Source organism: Lepus europaeus, chromosome 7 (assembly GCF_033115175.1).
Source record: "Lepus europaeus isolate LE1 chromosome 7, mLepTim1.pri, whole genome shotgun sequence".
Taxonomy (NCBI): Eukaryota; Metazoa; Chordata; class Mammalia; order Lagomorpha; family Leporidae; genus Lepus; species Lepus europaeus.
The window spans coordinates 6599266-6619793 of record NC_084833.1 but is presented as its reverse complement, the minus strand read 5'-3'; the positions used below and the strand labels follow the sequence as shown (position 1 = coordinate 6619793).

General features: G+C 66.7%; 1 protein-coding gene across 1 annotated transcript; it reads right to left on the bottom strand.

The window, feature by feature from the left end:
- Positions 1-103: 103 nt before the first annotated feature.
- Positions 104-17650, bottom strand: EHD1 (EH domain containing 1). The gene is made up of 5 exons (XM_062195886.1): positions 17184-17650; positions 14525-14622; positions 3381-3793; positions 1810-1974; positions 104-1591 (listed from the first exon to the last, which is right to left on the bottom strand). Exons 1-5 carry the CDS (start codon positions 17585-17587, stop codon positions 1067-1069), a joined length of 1605 nt encoding a protein of 534 aa, XP_062051870.1. The 5' UTR covers positions 17588-17650; the 3' UTR covers positions 104-1066.
- Between the last annotated feature and the right edge of the window lie 2878 nt (positions 17651-20528).

Genomic DNA, 20528 nt, shown 5'->3' with positions numbered 1-20528 from the left:
CCCGGGCTGCAGGGCTCCCTGTGAACAGGAGGCGGGAGCCCTCGGGCTGGGGGGGCCCGGGGCTGGTGCCCCCAGAAAGGACGACCGAGCGCCAGACGCCAGCTTCGACACAGGCAGAACTCACTTTAATGCCAGGACCAGCGTCCCCGTCAGCTTCCTCCCCGGCTGAGCGTGACCCAGCCCACCTAACGCTGCGCTCGGCTCCTGGACCTAGACCCAGGCCTCCTACGGAGCAGCACTGGGGGGCGAGGTGGGGTGGACCCCCTGGAGCCCACCCATGGGGAGCCCGCCGCCCCGACAGCTGCCAGCCAGCCAGCCAGCGCGTGCGCCCAGGGGCCCCCAGGCTGTGCGTGGACACTGCGGCGGAATGGAGGGAGGCCGCTGGCCCAGGCGCTCGTGGCTTGTCCAGGGCCACCTTCTGCTTGGCAGGAGGCAGGCGGCGGCTGGGGGCTCAGCCCCGGCTTCCTCTGAGCAGTCCCGCACCACACCACGCCGGCTCCCAGAGGAGCTGGCCCAGGCTGCAGCATGGGCAAGGTGAGACGGAAACCACAGTTCTGAATAGTGGCCGGAAGTCCTGGAAGACTGGCCAGGTACAGCACCCACGGGGCGAGACTCAGCACCCGCACTTCCGGGAAGGCCCCCTCTCCTCCCCTGAACCCCCCCAAAGACAAGACAGCGCTGCCCTTGCTCCTGTGACTGGCGGCTGGGGGGCCACAGGGCCAGGGCCGCCCACCAGGAGGCCACGCTCGGGGACTCAGCCTCTGTATGCACCCGGCCCCGGGCCCCCTGCGCTCACAGCGGGAGGACGAAGGCCGAGGCCCTGGGTGCGAGGGGCTGCCAGACACAGGAGGCGGCGGCCAGACAGCAGACTGCCTCTAACGTTATATATTAAAATATCCACAGTTCCTGTGCACAGAACCCCGCCCCCCGCGGCCGAGGCCGCCCCCCCGGGCCCGGGCCCGGCCTCCAAAGAAAGATGGGGGCTTTCCTTTTCACGAGCGAGCGGAGGGGCCCGCGCTCGGTCTTTATGGGGCTGGGAAGGGCGGCCCCGCCCCCCCGCGCCGCCTCACTCGTGTCTCCGCTTGGAGGGCGGGACGAGGTGCGGTGGCAGGTCGGCGGGCAGCTCGTGGCCCTCCAGCTTGACCTTGATGAGGTGGTTGGCCAGGGCGAACTCCTCGTCGTCCAGCAGCCCGTCCTTGTCCACGTCGGCCAGCTTCCAGATCTTGCCGAGCACCGTGTTGGGCAGCTTGGACTTGACCATCTCCTTCTTGGCACTGGCGCCCGTGATCTTGCCGTTGACGGGCGACAGGGTGTAGAAGATCTCGTCGTAGGTGGGCTTGTCCTTGCCCACCACCCACTCGGCGTCGTCGATGCCCTCGCCGGCGCCCTCGCCGTAGCCGTGCCCGAAGGGCCCGTTCATGGTGCCATCGAAGGCGCCGCCCTTGACAGCCTGCGAGGGCATGAGCGACTCCTCCTGGCGCACCAGCACCATGAGCCGCGCGATGTCGTTGGCCAGCATGTCGTCCACCGTGTCCAGCAGCTTGGGCTTCAGGGCCTGGAACTTGCTGAAGTCCTGCGTCTGCAGCTGCTCCTGGGGGCGCAGGACAAAGGACAGGCTGGGCAGGAGGCAATGGCTGCCCAGACCCCGCAGGGCTGCAGCCAGGGGTCAGAGCAGGACGCCGGGGAGCTGCCCGGCCCCATCGTCCCGCAGCTGGGGCTGTCACCGCCTCCCCCTCCCCGGGGTCACGGCCCGGGCTGACCTCCCCGATTCGGGTGGGTGCTGGCCCCCACCCCAGGAGGAGCCCGCACCTGCATCTTGCGGAGGCTGGGGAAGTCGCCCGGCGAGATCTGGTGCTCCCGCTCGATCTTCTGGTAGATCTCGCCCAGGTTGTTCACCAGCTCCTTCTTCTTGCTCTCTTTGCCGAACACGTTGGGCATCTCCTTCTTGAGAGAGCTGATGATGTAGGCGTGCACCTGCGGGCAGGGAGAGGCGTCAGGGAGCGGAAGGGCTACAGCTGCCCTCCCAGGACCCCGCGGGCCTCGCGGGAACTCTGGCGTCACCATGGAGAGGAGGCGAAGCCGGACCCAGGGACCGCCCGGCCCAGCCCGGCAGCCACAGGCCTTCCACGTGCCCCGCGAGGCTCGCCATGGCTGCGTGGCAGAGTGCACGAGCTGGGATTGGACCCGACGTGCCGGTCCCCAGCCCACGCGCATGTGCAGAATGCGCCCTGAGCTCCGTGCGCCCTGCAGGTTACAGGGAGGCATGGCTACTCCTGGCCATCCCCAGCTTTATCTGCGCGGCCATGCCTTGCCCAGACGCCTGCCAAGTCAGGGCGGTGCCCGGCTCACTTCCCCGTGGCGCCCTCAGTTCTCCCGGCCCTGGCGAGGAAGTCCGGCTTGCCGGCCCCACCCAGCGCCCCCCACCCGGCCTGCCCCTGCCTCCCTGGGGCCGGCAGCCCCGCGCCGTTAACAGGGCTGGCGCCGAGGAGCTCCCAGGGCCGCGAGGGCAAGGGATCAGAGCGAAAGGGAAACAGCTGGCCGACGGCAGGCATGGGACCGAGCCGGAGACCCCCGGGGTTTCCAGGCTGGTGACTCAACGTGCCCAGGGCCGGCGGCTCTCGGGGCCCTTGTGCAGGGAGCTGCCCCTCCCTGCTTCCTCTGAGGCCATGGCGTCACCAGGGCTTTCGCAAACCTGCTCTGCACCGGGTGGCTCCACACCCAGGACCAGGCCCAGTCCCCAGCACGGCTCTGCGGGCCACGGGCAGGAGCCACAGCCAGAGCCTGGCCCGACGCCGGGGTGCCTGGCAGTAGCTGGCCGGGCCTCACACTCGGCCATCGCCCGCCTGCTCACTCGGCTCTGCGGCTGGTGAGGAGCTGTTCAAAGTCAGGCCTCCGCAGGGGACACCCTCCGTCCCCATGGCGGCGTTAACTTGATCTCCACACCCCAGCCTCCCTGAGCTCGCACTCAAACCTTGGCCGGGCCCCGAGATTCCAAACTCTTGAGTAATCTGGGCGCTCCCCGCCGGGCGTCACCGGGCCCCAAGTTTCCACGAAAGGGTCGGAGCTGGTGGACGAGGCCTGCGTGGACGGGCGCCAGCGCACCGGGATCTGGGCTTCATGCCCAGTGTCCGCCCGGGGTCGCAGCCGGCGCCCGGCTCCCCACAGGTCACTCCCACCGGGGCTCAGCCCGCAGCAACACAAACAACCCCAGGACTTTCTGTGCGCACGGAGCGCTGGGCTGGGGGCTCGAGCCACTTCCCGGGTCCCCCAGCCCCGCCCCGCCCCGCGCTCACTCCTGCACCAGGGCAGCCTGGAGGGGGAGCGGAGGAGGCCAGAGTGGCGCCTCTGCTTCCTGCTGGACGCCCCGCCCCCAGGCCCACCTTGGCCAGCCGCGCGCGCTTGATGAGGTCGTTGAGCTTGCGCAGGGCGGCGTTGCGGGGCAGCGACTGGATGTCCTTGAACAGGTCCTGCTCCTCCGCCTCGAACAGCTTGCGGTTGTCGGGGATGAGCAGCGGGTGGGACCAGAAGGAGCCGATGTAGACCCGCACCACCTCGGGCGTGTTGATTATCTTGCCCAGCGACCACATGAGGGCGCCGTAGACGCGCATCAGCTGCTGCGTCTCGATCTGGTCGGCCTTGTTGAGCACCACGCGGATCTTGTCCTCGTGGTTCTTGAGGGCCTTGATGACCTCCGAGAACTCGTCCGAGATGTCCAGCTTGTGGGCGTCGAACAGCAGGATGATGCGGTCCACACGCTCGGCGAACCACTCGAGGACGGCGGCGAAGTCATAGCCTGGGGGCGACATGGGGCCTGCTCGAGCTCGGGAGGCCTGGCAGCTGGGCGGCCAGGCTGCCCCACCCCGGGGGGGAGCATCAGAGAGGGGAGAGAAACATCTCCTACCGCTGGTTCACTCCCCAAATGGCTGCAAGAGCCAGGGCTGGGCCAGGTCAAGGCCAGGAGCCTGGAGCTTCCTCCAGGTCTCCCACGTGGGGGCAGGGGCCCAAGCACTTGGGCCACCACCCGCTGCCGCCCAGGTGCACCAGCGGGGAGCTAGACATAAGCAGAGGGGCCAGGACTCACACCAGCCCTCCAACGTGGCAGCTTAACCCCCTGCGCCCGGACACCAGCCCCATAAAGCTGTCTTTTTAAGTGTTTTGTTTGTTTGTTTGAAAGGTACAGAAAGGGGGGGGTGTAGACAGATCTCCCATCTGCTGGTTCACTGCACAAATGCCCACAACGCCAGGGCTGGGTCTGGCTGAAGCCAGGAGCCGGGAGCTCCATCTGGGTCTCCGTGAGGGTGCTTGGGACCCAATGACTTGAGCCACACCTGCTGCCTCCCAGGTCCACATCAGCAGGGGACAAGCCAGGAGCAGAGCTGTGACTGAACTCAAAGTCCCTCCGACACGGGGCACAGCTGTCCCCGAGGTCAGCGTTTCAGTTCCCAGAATGCACAGCACCTGGAAGTGCCCCACCCGTCAGCGCTGGCGCGGACAAGCACGGAGACAAAGCATGAGCTCCAGAACGGGGGGGGGGGGGGGGGTGCGTGGCCCAGGGGACGCGGAGGGCGCGTCTGCTGCGACTCGGACCCTATCCACTCTGGTACCTGCGGCGCTTATCTGCTGCCGATGCCGAAAGCCTCTTGTTTAATCTTTGCCACTTGGGCTGCGCTGGGACCAGACCAGCAGCTCAGGGACCAGACTGGGCCCCCTCTTGTCCTATGCAAATGGAGTCTGACTGCCCCAGCTGCACAGGTTCCGCTCGGTCATTGCTACAGAAACCCTAGCGTTTGCAAAACTGCCTGTGCGAACTCTGAGCCCTGGGCGTGGCCACCACTTCCCCTTTGCAGGTCTCTGGGCCGGGAGGCTGGGCCGCGGGGGCTCCAGCTCCAGACCCATTCTCTGGCTCCTCTCACCACGCAGCCAGTGTGAACTGTGCCATCTGTGGCAGAGCCTGCTAACTGGAACTCCCTCTTCGGTGACAGAATGTCTAATTTTAGCCGGGTTCATGGCCTCCCATGCCACAGAAATGAACAAGAAAGGTGTCTAAGCCTGTGCAGCTTTTCCCCTCTCTGAGGACCGGGACGCCCATGGGGTGGTGCGAGCTGCGGCAACCACTTTGGGTTCAGAGGCGAAAGCTGCACGTCTGGAAGGCCATCGGGGTGACTTCCCACATCAAATGCCTGATTTCAGCCGATGACTTTGGCTCTCCGTACCAGCGGTTTAATTTGCATCCTATTTGGCAACTATGCTCCTTCAAAACGTTTCCATTCAAAAAGAGAAAAACAGTGAGAAAAATGTTTCCACTTCTTCCAATGTCCCTAGAAGTAAAGAATTCTGTTCTCCACCTTAGGGACACGGAGAGAGCGGCGCAGAGCCTTGGGGGGGGGGGGGGGGCTCTGTCGTTCCTGTCCGAGGTGCCACTCAGCGCTTCCCAGAGCACAGCCTGGCACTCAGCTCCAGGGGGGACACAGCGCCGCCTCCCACCCCCACGAGGGCCCTGCTCAGCAACCCGCCACGGCTGGGGGGAGCAGTGGCCACACGGCCTCCATCCTGGCGGGACCTGACGCCCCGCGGGCAGCCCACAGCACCCCACAGCTCTGAGCTGAAGCCCAGGACAGCTCTGCCGGCAGCCACGCTCCCCCGCCAGGCACCTGGCTCAGGGGGCCCAGCCTCCCCCCACAAGCAGGCATCCACGGGATCGCGGGCCCTGGAATAAGCAGGCTCTGGCTCAACTCTGGCCCTGTGGCCTCCAGTTTTCCTAACTTCTGAGCTATGCTTTTTCTACCTGTAAAATCCAAGCCCCCGAGCACAGTGGGTTCAGCCCCTGCCTGCGGCACCGGCAGCCACGTGGGCACCGGTTCGAGTCCCATCTGCCCCACCTCCAGTCCAGCTCCCTGCTAACACGCCTGGGAAGGTAGCGGAGGATGGCCCACGTCCTTGGGCCCCTGCACCCGTGGGGAAGACCCGGAGGAAGCTCCTGGCTCCTGGGTTGGGCCTGGCCCAGCCCTGGCTGTTGTGGCCTTCTGGGGAGGGGACCAGCGGATGAAGACCTCTCTGCCTCTCTCCCCAGTCTGTAACACTCACTGCCTCTCAAGTAAATAAATCTTTTTTAAAAATCCAAATCATGACTCCTCTCATGGTCTCACAGGAGGGTTAAATCCAGAGGCGCAGGCCCAGAATCTCCCAGGGGAGGGGCGGGCCTGGCTCCACGTCATCCTGGAGGAATCCGCCAGCAGCCAGCACGCAATCCTGCACCACCTCACAGGCCTCCTCCGGCCCAGGGCAGCCCCCGGGCCAGGGCCAGCAGAGCCGCCGGCCTCTGTGCTCAGGTGTGGGGGGGGCATCGAGCCAGGAGGCCCTGGGGAGCTCTGGGAGGCCCGGGGGCGGAGGTCAGCGGGACACTGGGAGGGGAAGGAGGGGGGCGCGGCCAGGCATGGGGCCCACCTGGGGCGCCGGCTGCCCTGGGAACACAGGGCAGGGCCGACAAAGCGATAACCAAGGGCTGAACTTGGCTCTCCACGCGGCAAAAGCCAGGCTCGCTTCTGCCCTCCGCCTCCTGCCCGGCCAGTGCAGCTGGAACCAAAGCTCACCCAGCTGGGGAGGCGGTGGGGCCAGAAACAAGTTCCTGGGAATGGGACCCCGACAGGCTGTGCTCAGCTCGTGCTGGCCTTGGCCTGGGCGTCGGGACAGCGCCTGGGGAGCTGAGGTCAGCAGCCCCAACCCAGCCCAGTGTGGCTTCAGCCCCCTCCCTGGGCGGTGGAGGAAGAGAGAGAGGAGGAGTCGTCTCCCTGAATCCTGGCACTGAACAAAGCCCCTGCTGCCGGTCCCCACGGCCCCAGCCGGAGCTCGCCCGGCTCCCACCCCACCCGCAAACCCTGGCCAACACCTCAGGCCGGAGTCATCAGAGCGGGGTCCATTTTTTGCAGGTGAATGAAATTTCCTGTTTATGATGGAAAATGCTCACACTTTCGGAGTGAGGGAGACACAGTGACTGGCCAAGTACACCCTCAGCTCATAGAGGCCAGAGCACCAAGGCCGGGCCACGCTGCTACGTGCGAACCACCGCCAAGCCCCCCAGGACGCACCTCGCCCGGCCTCAAGGAAGCACCAGGGCTACGCAGTACGGCGGGGCGGCTGTGTGGGGAGCTGTGCTCAGGCCCAGCGGGGCCCCATGGCCACTGATGGAGAGAACACGGGTGACTCCACAAAGGACACAAACGAGGGGCCGGCGCTGTGGCGCAGCGGGTGAAGCCACCACCGACATACGGGCGCTGGTCTGAGTCCCGGCTGCTCCACTGCCGGCCCAGCTCCCTGCTAATGCACCTGGGAAAGCAGCGGAGGATGGTCCAAGTGCTTGGGCCCCTGCAGCCACAAGGGAGACCCGGATGGAGCTCCTGGCTCCTGGCTTCAGTCTGGCCCAGCTGTGGCCATTTGCAACCGTTTGGGAGTGAACCAGCAGATGGACAATTTCCTTCTCCCTAACTCTGCCTTTCAAATAAATAAATAAATCTTTAAAAAAAAAAAAAAGACATAAGCGGCCCAAGGGCACGGGCTGAGTTCAGCTGGGACCCCAGCAGTGCCAGTGATTCTATTGTCACTTCGATGGTTGATCTCTGTCTTCTCCATTGTCCGCTGCTCTGCCTTTCAATTAAATCAATCTTAGAGAAAAACACAAAAAGCGAGAGCCAGTGAGCCGTGAGCCGGCAACACAAGCCCCGGCTCGGCCAGTCCTGGGACCCTCAAGACGCTGCCCGAGGGAAACGGGCACGGGGCACACACTGCGACCCCCCCCCCCCGAGCACAGGGAGAGGGGACGCACGGGGAACAGGGAGCTGGCGCTGGGCTGGGGGCACGGCAAGGCCTCGGCGCCGGACGGGAAGGCACTGCCACCTCCTAGCGCCCTGCACACGCCACCCCGTGGGGCTCACATAGACCCCAGCGGCTTCTAAAATGAAAACCGTGGGTGAGAGGCAGAGGCAGGAGGAGTGGCGTCATCGGGGCAGACGGTGGCCGGACAGGGCGTGGCTGCCTCCCCCTCGGGGGCTCCCGCAGGCCCCGGGGCACTGGGCCCGGGAAGCTCTCTGGGTGCTGGGACTCCCTGAGTGGTTCCGATGCTGCAGCACAGTCCCGGCGCAGGGAGCTCCAGCGGCCGGGGAAGCTGCTTCCCGCATCCCAAGTTTCCAGAACACGGACAATGGAGGGTTTGTCCGCAAGCACTTTTGTTTCCTGCCCGGGCCTGGGGGCTTCTTGCCGGCCCAGGACAAACAAGCCAAACAAGCTAGGAGTGCAAGGCGGAGACTGGGGCGGAGTGGCCGCTGCCAGGACCTGGTCCCAAGCGTCCTCCCGCTGAGGGGCTCAGCACAGGGGTGAGCAGGGGCCTCGCGCTCCCAGGCTCCCACCCGAGGGAAACTGAGGCACACGGAGCACTGTCCAGCACCTCAGTCAGGACCGCCCCTGCACAGGACCAGGGCAGCCAGCGGCGCCTGGGGTCCCGCCCCACAGCGGGCTGCCGGCAATGGCACACGCGCTGCCTGCCCCTCAGGGAGGCAGACCCTGGGCCCCAGCTCTGAGTCCATTTCCATGACATTCCTCATGGAATGCCTGGCCCAGGGCACTTCCTGCGTGGACTGCCGGGTGCATGAGGGCGTGCATCCCATACCTGACGCAGGAGATACGCCACGCCCGCCCTAACAGACGGTGGGGCCGCGGCCTGAGAAGCCCACCCCCACCTCACAGCCCTGCCTGCTCTGCTTCTGATCCAGCTCCCTAACATACCTGACGGGCAGCAGATGATGGCAAATACCTGGGCCCCTGTGGGAGACCAGGATGGAGCTCCTGGCTCCAGGCCTCGGCCTGGCTCAGCCTTGGCTGTTGTGGCCATTTGGGGAGTGAACCGGCGGATGGAAGACTTCTCCATCACTTTGCCTTTCAGATAAAATAATTTTAAAAATAAAAATAAATAACCAAGGAGTGGCAGGAAGGGCAGACGACTCTGTATTAGGCCCATATTTCATTCTGGAACCTTCTACTCAACAGCCGGTGGTGGGACCCTCGCAGGCCGCCCGCCCCCTCGGCAGGGTGAGGACGGTGGCAGGAGCCCCCCCTCCCCGCCCCCAGCTCCTGTTTGCGAGCAGGATGTGTTTGGGATTGAGAGGCCCAGAGCGTGTGGGATGGAACAGCTTCAGAACAACTCAGGCCCCAAATATAAACGAACATGTGCAGGCGCCCGGGCCGCCTGCCACCCAGCCCGCCGCCAGCGCGCAGCCCGGGGACGGCTGCGAGGCCAGCGCGGTGGGGAGGGCGGGCGGGGTGGTTCTAGAAGCGGCTAGTGGGGCGCTGCGGGGCCTGGGCTGTTCCCCCGCAGGGCCTGGGAGCCCGGCTGTCTCTGCCCCTTATTCTTCATCAGAACACCTAATTATGAGCCCGGCGCGAGGGCCGAGGGCTGGCGCCTGTCTCCTAACCGGCGGCACTGTGAGTCCCGGGAGTCACCCCAGGGGGAGCAGCAACTGGGCAAGACTGGAACCTCCCCCTTCTGATCTGGAACCTCCCCCTTATGATCTGGAACCTCCCCCTTCTGACCTGCGTCACAGATGTCAAGAAGCCAGGGAACACAGCCTCCGGGCAGCCCCTCAGAACACGCTGGTGAGACTGGCCTGGGGGCCAACTCAGGAGGCACCTGCGGGAGGCGGGGCTGCCGCCGCCCAGCACAGCAGGCCAAATGGTGGGAGTCAGCTGGGGTGGGGGCTCTGACCACTAGGGATCGCAGGGCTTGGGAGGAGCCGGGGAACCTAGGACAGCTGCAGGAGGGCAGTGAGGGCCCAGCGCCCGGCCAGTTTCTGTCTGGAGGCAGAGAACAGAGGAAGGGAGGCAAGTTCTAGCGCTGTTGCTCGAAGCCGGCCTCCGAGGCTGCCCTGGGCCGGGCCGAGGTGGGGGCGGCCGCTGTGCATTTCAGGAGAGCTGGGGAGCCAGGGTCAGGGACCTGGGGCCCCCGCCACGGCCTTCTCACCAAGGCCCCTTCTCTCGGCCTGGGTCCGAGCCCAGTGCCTGCCGGCCAGGGTGTGGGGTGGGCCTCTGCCTCCCCGGCAGCCGGGCCCCCACCTCGAGTCTGAGCCGAGCACCAGCCCCTGTGGCCGCCTCCTGCGCGGCAAACCCCGAGGCACAGAAGTCGCAGCGCGGCTCAGGGGTGGAGGACACTGGCCAGGCACGCTGCGGGCACGCCCTGTCCGCGGCCCTGCTGTGACCACAGCTGGTGGTGTCCAGCTGCCCCTGGAACACTCCTTATCAGACACGTGGCAGCAGGCAGGAACGAGCGCCGTCCAAGGTCGCCCTCTGTGCCGACACAGGAGAGGCGTCTTTCATGGTGCTCAGGTGAGCACAGGGCGACGGCAGCCCGAGACCCCCTCTCCCCGGAGGCGACTCTCAGGGGTCCCGCAGAGCTCGGGCTACATCCTGACTGCTCAGGGCCTGCACCGGCCTCGCCTTATCTCTGCGAGCAGTGTTTCCTGCACATGGGAGGGCCGTGGGGAGAGGCAGAAGGCAGGGGGCAGGCCGAGCGGGCGGGGAGGGCACCGCAGCCGCTGCCGGGGCCACAGCTGTGCGCCCTGCTGGCCGGTCCTTCTGCAAGGGAAACACCTGCTCCGCGCACTGCCAGCAGGGCGGGGAACGCGGCTGCCTGGACTTCCTCTGCTGGGCGGGGTCTCTGGGGAGGAGAAGCCAACTCCCCGGCAGCGCGGCCAGCAGCTGCCACCACCCCGGGGGCCACGTTCGGGACATCCCAGAGGCGCCAAGTGGTGGTCCTTCTGCCAACTGCGCAACTTTCAGGACACACGCCTTTGACCAAGACCTCTGGGCGGCAAAGTCGCTGCTGCTACGGGAACCTGTTCTTCCCACTAGAGCGAGGCGCTGACCTCTCGGCCACCCGGCTCCTTCCAGCCCAGGGTGCAGTGGGGAGGCCGGGCTGTGCACGACCCTGAGGCCTGTCTCCCGCCCGGAGGGAGACAGAGCAGGGCCTGGCAGGACTGCCCAGCAGCCCGTTTCCCCAGCCCCCGGGCGAGACACCGGGAGCCGGCTGACTCCGTGACTGGGGCCACGCTAAGCAGCGCTGCAGTGCCACACAGGGCGAGTTCCGACACCAGCGCCCGCGTGTCCCCTTCCTGACGGCCGCGCCAGCAGCAGAAGCTGCACCCCACGCGCCGGGACACACAGTCCGGGGCAGGCGTTTGGCACAGCGGGTTAAGATGCTGGATCCCCGTATCACGGCACCAGTCCGAGCCCTGGCTGCTCCACTTCCGATCGAGCTCCCTGCTAACGCGTCCAGGAAGGCACTGGAACATCGCCCAAGTGCCCGGCCCTGCCACCGAAGTGCAAACCCTGGGTTGGGTTCCTGGCTTCTGCCGGGCCCAGCCCTGGCTGTGGCGGGCAGCTCTGGAGAGTCTTCTCTCTGGTTCTCTGCCTTGGACATCAGCACTCATGCACACCCGGGACTCCGCCTGCTGAGGCTGGAGGGTCAGACGCCCCACAGGAGGCGTCGCCGCCCCGGGCCAGCGGCCGATCCGGTCTCTGTTACACAGGGGCTGAGAAAGCCCAACTCCTCCTCCAAACACCCAAACGCCTCCCTCTGGCTCTCACCGTGCATGGCATCCTGGCGAGCCACTGACCCTTATCAGAGCAGCGTCCACACCAGGGGCCTGCGGGCCTCCCTCGATGACCCCAGCAGAAAGGTCCCCGCCTGCCACCAACAAGATAACCCCTCAAAGGAAGGCCTGCACCTCTGTGGAGGCAGCCGGACACCGAACTCCCGGCGGTTCTTCTTGGAGTGACTCGCTCCGACGTCCTGGGCTTGTCTTCCACCCCAGCGGGCTGACGCCAGCAGTTTTGGGAGGGGCCCCGTGAACTCCTAGGGCATCCCTATCACCAGGGGCCCAGGAACCTCAAAGCCTAGCCTTGGGGCCGGCACTGCGGCATAGCTACCCCCTGCAGTGCCTGCATCCCATATGGGCACTGGTTCAAGACCCGGCTGCTCCACTTCCGATCCAGCTCTCTGCTGTGGCCTGGGAAAGCAGTAGAAGATGGCCCAAGTGTTTGGACCCCTGCCACCCATGTGGGAGACCTGGAAGAAGCTCCTGGCTCCTGGCTTCCGATTGGTGCAGCTGCCTCTCTAACTCTGCCTTCCAAATAAATAAAAAAATCTTAGCCTTACAACCTAAGCAGCAGACTTTTTTTTTTTTCTTTTTAAAGACGTATTTATTTGAAAGAGTTACAGAGATGGAGAGACAATGATCTTCTATCTGCTGGTTCACCCCCCAAGTGCCGCCACAGCCAGGGCTGGGCCAAACTGAAGCCAGGAGGCTGGTACTCTGTCCCGGTCTCCCACGTGGGTGCAGGGGCCCAAGCACTTGGGCCATCCTCTGCTGCTTTCCTGGGTGCATTAGCAGGAGCTGGATCAGAACTGAAGCAGCCGGGACTTGAACCGACACCCACATGGGATGCAGGCGCTGCAGGTGGTGGGCTTAACCCACTGTGCTACAGCACTGGCGCCAAACGGCAGCTTCTAAACCAGGCTGGAGGTGGAGCGAGCAGGGGCCCTGTGACAACGCCACACTACCCTGCAGGGCACGGCCAGGAAGAAACGGGAACAGAACCCCCGGCTCACGGCCACAGCCGAGGTCCCGCAGCCCACACCACAGCGGCCGGCTTCCACTGCAAGGCCCAGCGCTGCACGTGGCCACAGGGCGAGGGACACAGCGAAGACTGGGAGTTAATGATAAACAGGCCCGGCCACCAGTCCACAGCCCCCCCCCCCCCCGCCCCGTGGTCTGACCTGTTTTCATTTCGCCCTCACAGCTGCAGACTCCACCCCTACTTAGCAGGTCCCAGCCACAGCTCACCCAGCCCCAAGGCGCCCACCCGCCTGACTGCGGAAGACCAGGCTGGAGTTCCAGGCTCCTGGCTTCAGCCGGGCCCAGCCCTGGCCATTGCTGCCATCTGGGGAGTGAACCAGTGGATGGAAGACCTCTTTCTCGCTCTCTCCCTCTTGCTCTGTCCTGCTACCTTCAATTAAATAGAACTTTTAAAAAAGGGGTGGCTGAGCCGGCGCCGCGGCTCACTAGGCTAATCCTCCGCCTGCGGCGCCGGCACACCGGGTTCTAGTCCCGGTCGGGGCACCGATCCTGTCCTGGTTGCCCCTCTTCCAGGCCAGCTCTCTTCTGTGGCCAGGGAGTGCAGTGGAGGATGGCCCAAGTGCTTGGGCCCTGCACCCCATGGGAGACCAGGATAAGCACCTGGCTCCTGCCATCGGATCGGCGCGGTGCGCCGGCCGCAGCGCGCCTACCGCGGCGGCCATTGGAGGGTGAACCAACAGCAAAGGAAGACCTTTCTCTCTGTCTCTCTCTCACTGTCCACTTTGCCTGTCAAAAAAAAAAAAAGGGGGTGGCTGGTGCCGTGGCGTAGCAGGTAAAGCCACCACCTAGGACACCAGCATCCCAAACGGGCGCCAGCTCCTGTCTCCACTTCTGATCCAGCTCTCTGCTAATGGCCTGGGTACCCATGGCCTGCCACCCACATGGGAGACCCCGATTGAGTTCCTGGCTCCTGGCTTCAGCCTGGCCCAGCTCTGGCCATTGTGGCCATCTGGGGAGTGAACAGCGGGAGGAAGACCTCTCTTTGTGTCTCTCCGTCTCTCTGTGTAACTCTGACTTTCAAATAAACAAATTTTAGGGAAAAAACCAGCGGCAATGGCAGGAAGATGACCCAGTCCAGGCTTACCCGGAACCAGAAGGCAAAACCCAGACGCGGTTGGAACGGGCCTTGCACACCACGGCACAGTGGGAAAACCCCAGGCTGCAAACACAGCCCCCAGGGGAGGCGCTGTCAGCGTCTATGCGAACGCACCCACATTTCTGGACTCAACATAGCCCGCCAGCTTCCGCCGGCAGGCTCGCTCACAGCCCTGCTGGGCTCACGGGGAACTCACAGCGCTTCAAGGGCAGGACAGTTCAACACAAACAAGAGGGCCCCAGGTGGCGCCAGGGGCCCGTCCAGGGTTGGCGATGCGGGAGGGGAGCCCGGCACGGCAGCACACTACGGCCCCGCCCCACTGCCCCGTCCTGTGGCTTCTGGCACATCCTACGGCTGTTGTTTTCTTTAGAGATTTTTATGTATTTATTTGGAAGTCAGAATTACAGAGACAGAGAGAGACCTTCCACCTGCTGGTTCACTCCCGACAGCTCAACTGCCGGTGTTGGACCAGGCTGGAGCCAGGAGCCAGGAGCTTCATCCAGGCCCACCTGGGGGCCAGGGCCCAAATATGGGGGCCATTTTACGTTGAATTCTCCAGGGCCAGTAGCAGGGAGCTAGCTTGGAAGTGGGGCAGCAGGGACATGAACAGTGCCCACACGGGATGCCGGCGTCACAGGTGGCGGTTTTACCCGCTCTGCTGCAATACCGGCCCCCCTCTAGGGCCCCGAAAGGACAGCGGCCCCCCGGAACCGTGGGCGCGTCCTCGCCTGCCCGGGCGCCCGCTCACCTCTGCTGATGCGCTGCTTCTCTCCGGACAGGATGCCGGGGGTGTCAATGATGCTGATGCTGTCCAGCACCGGGTTGGGCAGCTGGGCACACATGAACCTACGCGAGACAAGGCGGGAGACGGCGGTCAGCAGCGAGCTGGGGCTGCTCTCCGCACCCCTGCACCCCCACTTCCCGCTTCCCTTCCCGAAGGGGCCTACGGGAGCCTCTCCATCGCCTTCACGTGCAGGCTGGCCGGCAAGCGGCCCTCAAACTGACCCCATCAGCACTTCCCGCGCAGCCGCTGACCCCAGGGTTCGAGAGTTCAGCTTCCCAGTTGCTGAGTCGCCAGGGCACACTGTGTGCGCCTGGGTCACCGCTCCGCTCAGAAGGAAACAGAAGGGTGGCACGGGGCCCTGGGAGTCCCACACTGAAGTCTGCAACCACCCGAGGGTGCACGCGTGTTCTCTTCCTGCTGGGGCTGCAGGCTCAGCCCTGCCCCCCGCCGCGCTGGGGCCGCGCAGGAAGTGCAGTCACACCTCTCTGCCCAGAACGCAGCCGTGGCGGGCTGCCGGCTCACTCTAAGGGCCTAGCCACGCCACGGCCCTCCCTCGACGCCCAGGCTCCCTCCACGCCCAGGCTCCCTCCAAGGCCTCTCTGACAGAGGTGCTACGAGCCAGGCGGCAAGTGACCCCCAGGCTGGGGGCGGCTGGAGCACAGAGCCCAGCCAGCTGCCCCCCGGCGGGAGCGCACCTCGGCCCGCGCCCTCCCTGGGCCAGCAGCCGGGCGTCCAGGCCTGGGGGTCAGCAAGGGAGGGAGTCGCTGGACAGAGGCCGCCGAAGGGAGGGATCTGGAGAACTGGCCCGAGAGCAGCGCACGTCCAAACGCCCTGGCCGCCGGCCAGGCAAGGGAGGGAACATCTGCAGGACCCGGTGCGGAGCGCAGGGCGTGGGGCCCAAGAGGAGCCGCGCTGACCCCGTGCAGTGGGCAGGCCTGCTCATGCAGCGGGGAGTTCGCACGAGATACCCTTGGTGCCCTGATGCAGGCCCTGCTCCTGAGAGCGGCCCCCGGGTGGGGGGCCGAGAGTGAGGGTGGTGACCGGCTGGGACGGGGGCCCCCAGAGAGTGAGGGTGGTGACCGGCTGGGACGGGGGACCGCCTGAGAGTGAGGGTGGTGACCGGCTGGGACGGGGGCCCCCTGAGAGTGAGGGTGCTGACCGGCGGGGACAGGGGTCCCTGAGAGTGAGGGTGGTGACCGGCTGGGACGGGGGCCCCCTGAGAGTGAGGATGGTGACCGGCTGGGACGGGGGACCGCCTGAGAGTGAGGGTGGTGACCGGCTGGGACGGGGGCCCCCTGAGAGTGAGGGTGCTGACCGGCTGGGACGGGGGCCCCCCGAGAGTGAGGGTGCTGACCGGCGGGGACAGGGGTCCCTGAGAGTGAGGGTGGTGACCGGCTGGGATGGGCCCCCCGAGAGTGAGGGTGCTGACCGGCTGGGACGGGCTGCCTCAGCCAGACAAGTCCCCTTTGTTGTCCCTAGTGAGGCCCGCCGGCATCCGGGGACTTTCTGGAGAGGACGCAGTGGCGAGGAGGCAGAAGTGTGGTTCTGGGATCTGGGGGCCAGGCAGGCGGGGGCTGCCGAGAGGATGGAGACCCCGCCGGCCCCGAATGAAGACCCACAGGCTGCAGGGGAGGGACGGCTTCCCCACAGTCCGCGCACACGCTGGGACCCAGCGTCCCACCAGGGAGGCCAAACCCCCCCCCCCCCCGACCCAACAGCTGGAGCCGATGGCGGCCGACAGGCGCAGCCAAGCCGAGGCCCAAGGGTCCTGGAAGCCTTAGCCCAAAGGGCTTGACCTTAGCACTCACAGGCCATTGGCCACAAACCAGCCTGAGATGCCCGGAGGCCCGAAGGTATTAAGTGTCAGCACCAGGCCCGGAGGAGCCTGGGCCGGGCCGTGGGGCCAGCTGGTCCGCCCCCCGCAGGCTGGACAGTGTCTGCGAAGGAATGTGGCCGTGTAGGGCGGGGACGGGGCAGGCCTCAGAGACCCAGTCCTCAGCTCCCCAGCCGAGGAGTCGTCCTGGGATGGGGGGAGGGGCGGGCCTGGCTCCTCTGGTATGTCCCTGTGGGGTGGCCTGGGCGTGCACTCCCTGGGGAGGCCACTGCCTCTCATTCCCAGGGCCCTCCGCCCCTGGGTGAGGGGCTGAGATCCAACCAGCATAAGGGGCTTCCGGGGTCGCCTTCCAGGGCCACCAGGCCACTGCCCCGAGCTGTTTCCCAGCGCAGCGACCCTTGGGAACTGCATATGGGGGGGGGGGGCGTTCCAACTCCAAGGGGCTGCCCATCCCACCCGCACAAAGCCGCGGGGGCCCGGGAGGCAGCGCTGGGGGTGTCTGCACGACCCCCGAAGGGAGGGAGGGGGCGGGCTGGCTCGGAATGAATTAAGGGCGTCAGGTCCGGGGCGGGGAGACCGGGGAGCGGCCAGCAGCACTGCCCCCGGCGCGGGGCGAGGTGGGGCTGGGGGCTGCCGCAGGGCTTGGAACTTGAGGGTCCGGAGGCGCGGGGAGCCGGCGACGCCCCCTCCCAGGCCGCGGCCCTGCCCGAGGGTCTCCAGGGCGCCTCGCAGACAAAGGACGGCCGGGGCCACGGGGGCGGCCGGGGTCACGGGGTCACGGGGGCGCACCTGTTGAGGAAGGCGTTCCCGAAGGCGTTCAGCTTGCGGAAGGGGCGCCGCGGGTCCACGACGAGCGCGTTGCCCGGCACCACGCCCTCGCTGGGCCCGTGCATGACCGCGATGAACGAGTCGGTGGTGGGCTCGGGCCCGATGCGCATCCCCGGGAAGTCCTGCTCGATCAGGTGCCGGATGAAGGTGGTCTTGCCCGTGCTGTACTGGCCCACGAGCAGCACCATGGGCTTGTTGTCGAAGTCCGCGTCCTCCAGCGCGGGCGAGTGGAACTCGTGGAAGCGGTAGTGCTCCTCGAGCGGCAGCAGCTTCTGCGCGTACAGCTGCCGCAGGCCCTCGGCCACCGTCTGGAACAGCTCCGGCTCCTTCTTGCGCCGCGCATCCTTGCTGACCCAGCTGAACATGCTGCCGGACACGGCGCTGGCGGCGGCTGCGGGACGGAGGGCGGCTGAGAGCCGGCGCGCAGGGGCCGAGGGGCCGGGCCGGCCGGCGGCGGGGGCGGCGGCGGCGGCGGCGGGCGGCGGGCGGGCGGCGGGCGGCGGGCGGGAGCGGCCCGCACTGCGCAGGCGCACGGCGCGGCTCGCGGAGGCGCCCTCTGCCGAGTGGCGCGCGCGCCCGGCCGTGCGCCCTTTATAGGGCCGGGCGCGGCCGCCGCGGGGCGGGGGCAGCGCGGCCTCGGGAGGGGGCGGGAGGAGCCCCTCCGGGCCCCGCCCCCAGCCCCCGTGCCACGTCCTCCCCTCCCCCGCCTCCTATTGGCTGAGTCCAAATCTCGCGAGCTTCTGGCCGGGGCGCCGTGGCAACCGCACCTGTCTCGCCCCGCCCCTCGCGGGGCGGCTCGCGGAAGTGCTGCGGTTGGAAAGGCGGGAACCGAGGGGTCGGCGTCCGAGGTGTTACCCGCTTTGCGGGCACCCCCGCGCCCCCACACCCCGTCACAGGGCTCCGCGAGACCCCGGGCAGTGCGCCTCCTCCGGGTTCCCCTCGGCACGGGCCGCGGGCGCGCCGGGGGCCCTCGGGAGCCCCCGTCCTGCCGCCCGGCCCCCTCATCCTCTGATCGCCCCGGGCCCGGGAGAGGCCGGAGAGGGGCGCGGCGTGCGGGCACTGTGGCAGCGCACGAGGCCCTCCGGCCGCGCGCTTTTAAGGAAGTGAAATCGGAAATTCCCGGCGTGCGGAAGAGGGGCCGTGGGGGCCACAGCGGGGCCTTGTGGGAACTTAGGGGAAATTCAGAAGCCCGAGTACTTCCGCTTTCTTCTCCGGGGGGCACGGCCAGTGACCACCCGGGCCCGGGCCCCTTACCGGCTCCCGGCTCTTCCATCCGGCTCACGCCCCCGCCATCCTCCCTGGCCGCAGCTCGGCCGCTGGGGCTGCTGAGAACCCACCCGGGGTGACGTCAGAGCCCGGGGGCGCGATTGTTAGGTAACCAGTGTCTGGACACCTGCAGGAGGGGACCTGGGGGCCTCAGGCCCTCCTGGGGGACCACACAGGAAGTCCAGGGGGCTGAGCCCGGCGGGGAGGTTTGCTGGCCTCTCTACCTTCTGCGGGAATACAGTGCCCGCTGGACCACAGATGGGCGTTCCTGGAGCCAGGTCCGGGCCACAGGAATACTCTGGGGTGGGGTGCTGTTCTCAAAAGAGGACATTGAGGCTCCCAGGCCGGGGGCCGTGCCAGCTGCTGACCAGGAGCCTCCGGCAGGCCCAGTCCAGACTTCCTGGGTCGGCCTTAGAAGCCAAAGGATCTGCGGCCGCCGCCCAGGGCCCCGGTCCACCCCGGAGATGCCGTTTCTGGGCTGGTGCAGGGAAGAGCCCGGGGCAGGGATCCTCAATGGGGCGGTTGTTCGCAGGCCTGGACGAGGCCGTGCTGGGCCTGGTCCCCGCAGCGCTCTCATTGACCGGCCGCGGCTGTCACAGGTCCCCAGAGCCCTGTGTGCTGGGAAGCCCGGCCCCAGAAACGTGGAAACAGAATGTTCTTGGGTTATTTATAAATGGAGCCGGGACCCTGTTAGGCACGGCCGCTGGGCGTTCTCCAAGGACCCGTCCGGCTGGCGCTCTGGCTGGTGAGGCTTGGTCGGCCGGGGCTCAGCCCCCCGCCCGTGGCATCAAGCGGGTGCCCAGGCCTTGTGCGGGGAGACGGTCCCAGGGTTCGGTCTTCTCTGGTTTTGTTCGTGGGAAAGTTTTTGTGAAATGCGAGTGAACTAATTTCACTTTTGGTTTCTCCGCTGTTTCACTCTCTGCCTGGGTCCGGGGCAGATGGAGGGAGGGTCCAGATATTTCCGTCTCTGAAACCATCCCCACCTCCGGCCCTCGCGGCTTCCGTTCACAAACACCTGCACCCCTGCCCGGGGGATGGGCCCCTGGGCCAGCAGAGCGGGCGTCCGGCTGCCTCGCAGGGGTCTCCTTCATCCTGTCCCAGCCTGAAAAGTCTTCAGGGTCCCCAGAGGCAACTTCAGAACAACAGCAGAATGGAGTCTCTCTCCAAATACGGCAGGCGGAGCGGGCCGAAGAGCCGAAAGCTCACAAGTTTCTCGCCGGGGCTAGGGGAGGGCGTGTGCACGTCAGCGGTTTTGCTCTTGCCACCGTGAGAAGGTCGGGCCAGCAGGTCAGGCTTGACAAAAGCGAATCGAGGACGGGGAGCTCCCTTCCTTCGTGTGGGTGTCCATGGGGTGCTGGGCGCCAGGGGCCCGGCCAGGACACGGCCCAGCTTGCAGATGGCAGTGTCGCGACCTGGGCCGCTTTCAAATCCCAGGGGGAAAGGGCTGGGGCTGGCGATGTGCAGGGACTTGCTCTGTGCACCCCAGGCTGGACGGGGGGCTGGGCCTCGGACAGCGCACTGTGCCCACGCCCCAAGCTGTAGCAGATGGGGGCGTGGGCCGGAGGGCAGCCTGGGGGCTCGGGGTGGGCGTCCACCAGGGTCAGCGAGGCTCTTTGCAGTGAGGTGGATGCCAGCTGATGGCCAGAGGCGGCCGCGTGGCCCCGCCTCTGAGGACAGACAGGTGTGGTGGGGGTGGGGGGCTCCTTGGCAGGGTCCTGGGGGTCCCTTTCATCCTAACTGAAGCCTGGAAAGACAGATGAGGCCCCTGGGTGTGGCTGCGTGAGTGGCCATGGTCTTAGCCCTAGGTGGGAGTTCAGGCACCGTCCTGTCCCCTGCAGGTGGGGCGTGGCGCTCGGCGAGTCGTGTGTGCCCGTGTTCTGCTCTGTGGCCTCTGCCTCACCATGGCCTCTGCACGGCTCCCTTGGGTCTGGGCTGCCTCAGCCCGGGGCTGTGTGTCACCCTCAGCCACCCGGACGCAGCCCAGCCCCTCACACCCACACCTCAGTGAGGGCCAGGACTCAGCCCAAGGCCGCCCGCCAG